The following is an 8,665-nucleotide window of genomic DNA, read 5'->3' as shown; positions in this document are numbered from 1 at the left end:
AGAAGGCCCACGGTCCGGAACCTCCTGAGAAGGCCCACGGTCCGGAGCCTCCATCGACGGTCCGCGGTTCGTAGCCTCCAGCAATGCTGGCGGGTTCGCAGGATGAGAGGGTTCTTCGTCCTGCACCAGAACCGCCTCCGATGCGGGAGGATCCGCAGGATGAGAAGGTTCTTCGTCCTGCCCCAAAGCCGCCAACAACATTAGACACCCTCCCTAACCCTCCCTTTTGGTTTCAGGTTTTGCGGCCGGAGTCCGCACCTTTGGGGGGGGGTACTGTCACGTCCTGACCATAGAGAACTTGTATTTTTCTATGGTAGAGTAGGTCAGGGTGTGACTGGGGAGTTTTGTCTAGTTTATTTATTTCTATGTTGGTTCTAGTTTCTTTTTTCTATGTTTTTTTGTATGATTCCCAATTAGAGGCAGCTGGTCATCGTTGTCTCTAATTGGGGATCATATTTAAGTTGTTGTTTTTCCCACTAGTGTTTGTGGGAGATTATTTTTGAGTTAGTTGCACCTCTTTGTCACGGTTTGTTGTTTTTGTTTATTAGTTTATTGTATGTCTTGCATAGTTTCACAGATAGATAAAGATGTGGAACGATACACACACTGCGCCTTGGTCTCATTCATACGACGACCGTGACACTACCATAACGCACAGTTCGTGCTTGATCTGATTTGTCTCTAGAAAAACTGCGCCATTGAGCTCACATAAAAAAACTGAACGAAATGGAATTCAAATAATTGAACCAACGTTGGTCAGTTAGTTGTTTAAAAGCTCAAAATTAACCAACATTTTGGTTAATCGCTCAGCACTAACACACACACACACACACACACACACACACACACACACACACACACACACACACACACACACACACACACAATGAAGTAACAGAAAGTTGATGGTCAAGCCTTTTTAACAAACAGTATTAAACACAACAAAGCTACACCTGCATATACATATTTTCTATATTATATACACTCACCGGACAGTTTATTAGGTACACCACCCTGTTCACTAAAATGGATCACTCCTACAGACAGTGAGTCACGTGACAGGGGCTTGCTATATAAACCAGGCAGACAGGCTTCAAGGCATTCAGTTACTGTGGTATTGAACATTAGAATGGGCAAAACTAGTGACCTAAGAGGCTTTGCGGTATGATCGTCGGTGCCAGGCGCCAGATCTAGTATCTTAGAAATGGACGTACTCCTGGGCTTTTCACAACAGTGTCTAGCGTTTACCGAGAATGGAGCGACAAACAAAAAACGTCCAGTCAGCGGCAGTCCTTTGGGTGAAAACAGCTCGTTGATGAGAGGTCGAAGGAGAATGTCAGGAATTGTGCGAGCTAACAGACGGGCCAAAAACAAGCAAATGACTTGGCAGAACAACAGTGGTGTGCAGAACGGCATCTCAGAGCGCACAACTCGCTGGTCCTTGTCAATGACGGGCTACTGCAGCAGACGACCAAATCAAATCAAATGTATTTATAAAGCCCTTCTTACATCAGCTGATATCTCAAAGTGCTGTACAGAAACCCAGCCTAAAACCCCAAACAGCAAGCAATGCAGGTGTAGAAGCACGGTGGCTAGGAAAAACTCCCTAGAAAGGCCAGAACCTAGGAAGAAACCTAGAGAGGAACCAGACCACACCGGGTTCCACTCCTATCAGCTAAAAACAAGAAGAAGCGGCTCCAGTGGGCACGCGATGATGAACACTGGACAATTGAGGAGTGGAAAAACATTGCCTGGAACATGATAGCGATTTCAGTTTACTAGAGTGTCCTGGTCCGTCCCCAGACCTCTACCCAATAGATCATAATGGGATGAGATGGAACGGGCTGTTAGCAGCATGAATGTACCACCGTCCAATCTGTAGCAACTGCGTGATGGCTGTGGAACGTTTCAGACACCTTGTAGAATCCACGTCCCGAAGAATTCAGGCTGTTCTGGAGGCAAATGGGGGTCCGACCCGGTACTAGATAGGTGTACCTAATAAACTGGCCCCTGAGTGTATATTGTCTATCTATATTCAATCAGCTATATTATATGTAATATATATTGATATCTATCTTGTTGTCTATCCCTCCATAGGAGATGTGTACAGTGGTGGAGCCCAATGAAGAGTTCACCTCCCGACACAGCCTGGAGTGGAAGTTCTTATTCCTAGACCACAGGTAACACAGTCTGTAGTAGAAGTTCTTATTCCTAGACTACAGGTAACACAGTCTGTAGTAGAAGTTCTTATTCCTAGACCACAGGTAACACAGTCTGTAGTAGAAGTTCTTATTCCTAGACCACAGGTAACACAGTCTGTAGTAGAAGTTCTTATTCCTAGACCACAGGTAACACAGTCTGTAGTAGAAGTTCTTATTCCTAGACCACAGGTAACACAGTCTGTAGTAGAAGTTCTTATTCCTAGACCACAGGTAACACAGTCTGTAGTAGAAGTTCTTATTCCTAGACCACAGGTAACACAGTCTGTAGTAGAAGTTCTTATTCCTAGACCACAGGTAACACAGTCTGTAGTAGAAGTTCTTATTCCTAGACCACAGGTAACACAGTCTGTAGTAGAAGTTCTTATTCCTAGACCACAGTTAACACAGTCTGTAGTAGAAGTTCTTATTCCTAGACCACAGGTAACACAGTCTGTAGTAGAAGTTCTTATTCCTAGACCACAGGTAACACAGTCTGTAGTAGAAGTTCTTATTCCTAGACCACAGGTAACACAGTCTGTAGTAGAAGTTCTTATTCCTAGACCACAGGTAACACAGTCTGTAGTAGAAGTTCTTATTCCTAGACCACAGGTAACACAGTCTGTAGTAGAAGTTCTTATTCCTAGACCACAGGTAACACAGTCTGTAGTAGAAGTTCTTATTCCTAGACCACAGGTAACACAGTCTGTAGTAGAAGTTCTTATTCCTAGACCACAGGTAACACAGTCTGTAGTAGAAGTTCTTATTCCTAGACCACAGGTAACACAGTCTGTAGTAGAAGTTCTTATTCCTAGACCACAGGTAACACAGTCTGTAGTAGAAGTTCTTATTCCTAGACCACAGGTAACACAGTCTGTAGTAGAAGTTCTTATTCCTAGACCACAGGTAACACAGTCTGTAGTAGAAGTTCTTATTCCTAGACCACAGGTAACACAGTCTGTAGTAGAAGTTCTTATTCCTAGACCACAGGTAACAGTCTGTAGTAGAAGTTCTTATTCACAGGTAATTCATTCTGTATAATTAGATGGTTTCACCATTAAAGTGAACCACTCATTGTCCTCAGTTGACCTGACATACCACACACACACACACACACACACACACACACACACACACACACACACACACACACACACACACACACACACACACACACACACACACACACACACAGTCACAGTCTTGTACAGCTAACCTTGTGGGGACACACAATTCAGTCCCATTCAAAATCCTATTTTCCCTAACCCCTAACCCGTACTCTTACCCTAACCTTAACCCAAAAACCTAACCTTAACCCTAACCCTAAACCTAACCCAAGCTCTTAACCCTAAAACGAACCCTAAAACTAACCCTAAAACTAACCCTAGCTCCTAACCCTAAAACTAACCCTAGCTCCTAACCCTAAAACTAACCCTAGCTCCTAACCCTAAAACTAACCCTAGCTCCTAACCCTAGCTCCTAACCCTAGCTCCTAACCCTAAAACTAACCCTAGCTCCTAACCCTAAAACTAACCCTAGCTCCTAACCCTAGCTCCTAACCCTAACCCTAGCTCCTAACCCTAAAACTAACCATAAAACTAACCCTAGCTCCTAGCCCTAAAACTAACCCTAGCTCCTAACCCTAAAACTAACCCGAGCTCCTAAACCTAAAACTAACCCTAAAACTAACCCTAGATCCTAGCCCTAAAACTAACCCTAGCTACTAACCTTAAAACTAACCCTAGCTCCTAGCCCTAAAACTAACCCTAGCTCCTAACCCTAAAACTAACCCTAGCTCCTAACCCTAAAACTAACCCTAGCTCCTAACCATAAAACTAACCCTAGCTCCTAACCCTAAAACTAACCCTAGCTCCTAACCCTAAAACTAACCCTAGCTCCTAACCATAAAACTAACCCTAGCTCCTAACCCTAAACTAACCCTAGCTCCTAACCCTAGCTCCTAACCCTAGCTCCTAACCCTAACCCTAGCTCCTAACCCTAAAACTAACCCTAGCTCCTAACCCTAGCTCCTAACCCTAACCCTAGCTCCTAACCCTAAAACTAACCCTAGCTCCTAGCCCTAAAACTAACCCTAGCTCCTAACCATAAAACTAACCCTAGCTCCTAACCCTAGCTCCTAACCCTAACCCTAGCTCCTAACCATAAAACTAACCCTAGCTCCTAACCCTAAAACTAACCCTAGCTCCTAACCCTAAAACTAACCCTAGCTCCTAACCCTAAAACTAACCCTAGCTCCTAACCCTAAAACTAACCCTAGCTCCTAACCCTAGCTCCTAACCCTAGCTCCTAACCCTAAAACTAACCCTAAAACTAACCCTAGCTCCTAACCCTAGCTCCTAACCCTAAAACTAACCCTAGCTCCTAACCCTAGCTCCTAACCCTAGCTCCTAACCCTAAAACTAACCCTAAAACTAACCCTAGCTCCTAACCCTTAACGTAATTCTAACACTAAGTCTAACCTTAACCCTAAACCTCCTAGAAATAGCATTTGACCTTGGGGGAAACAACAAAATGTCCCCAGTTGGTCAAATTTTAGTTTTTTTACTATTCTTGTGGGGACTTCAGTTATCAGTTAAACACATCCACACACACACATCCTCAAGTGGTATTATGTTAATAAGCAGGCTGGGTAACTGATGATTTAATTTCCTCCCTCCAGGGCTCCACCAATCATAGGCTACCTTCCATTTGAGGTTCTGGGGACGTCGGGGTACGACTACTATCATGTAGACGACCTGGAGACACTGGCCAAGTGTCACGAACACTGTGAGTTACACACACACACACACACACACACACACACACACACACACACACACACACACACATGACCGCCCCTCTCTCCTCTCTGTCTAGTGATGCAGTATGGTAAAGGGAAGTCGTGTTACTACAGGTTCCTGACTAAAGGTCAACAGTGGATCTGGCTCCAGACTCATTACTACATCACCTATCACCAGTGGAACTCCAGGCCTGAGTTCATCGTCTGCACACACACCGTCGTCAGGTAGGGAGACCATACACACACCGTCGTCAGGTAGGGAGACCATACACACACCGTCGTCAGGTAGGGAGACCATACACACACCGTCGTCAGGTAGGGAGACCATACACACACCGTCGTCAGGTAGGGAGACCATACACACACCGTCGTCAGGTAGGGAGAACATACACACACCGTCGTCAGGTAGGGGAGAACACACACACACCGTCGTCAGGTAGGGAGACCATACACACACCGTCGTCAGGTAGGGAGAACATACACACACCGTCGTCAGGTAGGGAGACCATACACACACCGTCGTCAGGTAGGGAGACCATACACACACCGTCGTCAGGTAGGGAGAACATACACACACCGTCGTCAGGTAGGGAGAACATACACACACCGTCGTCAGGTAGGGGAGACCATACACACACCGTCGTCAGGTAGGGAGACCATACACACACCGTCGTCAGGTAGGGAGACCACACACACACCGTCGTCAGGTAGGGAGACCACACACACACCGTCGTCAGGTAGGGAGACCACACACACACCGTCGTCAGGTAGGGAGACCACACACACACCGTCGTCAGGTAGGGAGACCACACACACACCGTCGTCAGGTAGGGAGACCATACACACACCGTCGTCAGGTAGGGAGAACATACACACACCGTCGTCAGGTAGGGAGACCATACACACACCGTCGTCAGGTAGGGAGACCATACACACACCGTCGTCAGGTAGGGAGAACACACACCGTCGTCAGGTAGGGAGAACATACACACACCGTCGTCAGGTAGGGGAGACCACACACACACCGTCGTCAGGTAGGGAGACCACACACACACCGTCGTCAGGTAGGGAGAACACACACACACCGTCGTCAGGTAGGGAGAACATACACACACCGTCGTCAGGTAGGGAGACCATACACACACCGTCGTCAGGTAGGGAGACCATACACACACCGTCGTCAGGTAGGGAGAACACACACACACCGTCGTCAGGTAGGGAGAACACACACACACCGTCGTCAGGTAGGGAGAACATACACACACCGTCGTCAGGTAGGGGAGAACATACACACACCGTCGTCAGGTAGGGAGACCATCCACACACCGTCGTCAGGTAGGGAGAACACACACACACCGTCGTCAGGTAGGGAGAACATACACACACCGTCGTCAGGTAGGGAGAACACACACACACCGTCGTCAGGTAGGGAGACCATACACACACCGTCGTCAGGTAGGGAGAACATACACACACCGTCGTCAGGTAGGGGAGACCATACACACACCGTCGTCAGGTAGGGGAGAACACACACACACCGTCGTCAGGTAGGGAGACCATACACACACCGTCGTCAGGTAGGGAGACCATACACACACCGTCGTCAGGTAGGGAGAACACACACACACCGTCGTCAGGTAGGGAGAACATACACACACCGTCGTCAGGTAGGGAGACCATACACACACCGTCGTCAGGTAGGGAGAACACACACACACCGTCGTCAGGTACACACACACACCGTCGTCAGGTAGGGAGAACATACACACACCGTCGTCAGGTAGGGAGACCATACACACACCGTCGTCAGGTAGGGGAGACCATACACACACCGTCGTCAGGTAGGGAGAACACACACACACCGTCGTCAGGTAGGGAGAACATACACACACCGTCGTCAGGTAGGGAGACCATACACACACCGTCGTCAGGTAGGGAGACCATACACACACCGTCGTCAGGTAGGGAGAACACACACACACCGTCGTCAGGTAGGGAGAACATACACACACCGTCGTCAGGTAGGGAGAACATACACACACCGTCGTCAGGTAGGGAGACCACACACACACCGTCGTCAGGTAGGGAGAACACACACACACCGTCGTCAGGTAGGGAGACCATACACACACCGTCGTCAGGTAGGGAGACCACACACACACCGTCGTCAGGTAGGGAGAACATACACACACCGTCGTCAGGTAGGGAGAACATACACACACCGTCGTCAGGTAGGGAGAACACACACACACCGTCGTCAGGTAGGGAGAACATACACACACCGTCGTCAGGTAGGGGAGAACATACACACACCGTCGTCAGGTAGGGAGACCACACACACACCGTCGTCAGGTAGGGAGACCATACACACACCGTCGTCAGGTAGGGGAGACCATCCACACACCGTCGTCAGGTAGGGAGACCATACACACACCGTCGTCAGGTAGGGAGACCATACACACACCGTCGTCAGGTAGGGAGAACATACACACACCGTCGTCAGGTACACACACACACCGTCGTCAGGTAGGGAGAACATACACACACCGTCGTCAGGTACACACACACACCGTCGTCAGGTAGGGAGAACATACACACACCGTCGTCAGGTAGGGAGACCATACACACACCGTCGTCAGGTAGGGAGAACACACACACACCGTCGTCAGGTAGGGGAGACCATACACACACCGTCGTCAGGTAGGGAGAACATACACACACCGTCGTCAGGTAGGGAGACCATACACACACCGTCGTCAGGTAGGGAGACCATACACACACCGTCGTCAGGTAGGGAGAACACACACACACCGTCGTCAGGTACACACACACACCGTCGTCAGGTAGGGAGAACATACACACACCGTCGTCAGGTAGGGAGACCATACACACACCGTCGTCAGGTAGGGGAGACCATACACACACCGTCGTCAGGTAGGGAGAACACACACACACCGTCGTCAGGTAGGGAGACCACACACACACCGTCGTCAGGTAGGGAGACCACACACACACCGTCGTCAGGTAGGGAGAACATACACACACCGTCGTCAGGTAGGGAGACCATCCACACACACCGTCGTCAGGTAGGGAGAACATACACACACCGTCGTCAGGTAGGGGAGACCATACACACACCGTCGTCAGGTACACACACACACCGTCGTCAGGTAGGGAGACCATACACACACCGTCGTCAGGTAGGGAGACCATACACACACCGTCGTCAGGTAGGGAGAACATACACACACCGTCGTCAGGTACACACACACACCGTCGTCAGGTAGGGAGAACATACACACACCGTCGTCAGGTAGGGAGACCATACACACACCGTCGTCAGGTAGGGAGACCATACACACACCGTCGTCAGGTAGGGAGAACACACACACACCGTCGTCAGGTAGGGAGAACATACACACACCGTCGTCAGGTACACACACACACCGTCGTCAGGTAGGGAGAACACACACACACCGTCGTCAGGTAGGGAGAACATACACACACCGTCGTCAGGTAGGGAGACCATACACACACCGTCGTCAGGTAGGGAGACCATACACACACCGTCGTCAGGTAGGGAGAACACACACACACCGTCGTCAGGTAGGGGAGACCATACACACACCGTCGTCAGGTAGGGAGAACATACACACACCGTCGTCAG

At 49.2% G+C, this 8,665-nt stretch overlaps 1 protein-coding gene across 6 annotated transcripts in view; it reads left to right on the top strand.

Moving 5' to 3' along the window:
* LOC106594386 (circadian locomoter output cycles protein kaput) overlaps positions 1-8,665 on the top strand; it is a 47,538-nt gene that overhangs the window by 14,431 nt on the left and 24,442 nt on the right. For all 6 annotated transcript variants that reach the window (XM_045712790.1, XM_045712791.1, XM_045712786.1 and 3 more), the window contains 3 exons: positions 2,098-2,180; positions 4,879-4,985; positions 5,076-5,223. In XM_045712790.1, coding sequence (XP_045568746.1) covers positions 2,098-2,180; positions 4,879-4,985; positions 5,076-5,223 — 338 coding nt within the window. The remainder of the gene's footprint in view (positions 1-2,097; positions 2,181-4,878; positions 4,986-5,075; positions 5,224-8,665) is intronic.

The sequence above is a fragment of the Salmo salar genome, unplaced genomic scaffold (assembly GCF_905237065.1).
Source record: "Salmo salar unplaced genomic scaffold, Ssal_v3.1, whole genome shotgun sequence".
NCBI classification, from domain to species: Eukaryota; Metazoa; Chordata; class Actinopteri; order Salmoniformes; family Salmonidae; genus Salmo; species Salmo salar.
Note: the sequence above shows the minus strand (reverse complement) of the source record. Positions and strands in the feature narration are given on the sequence as shown.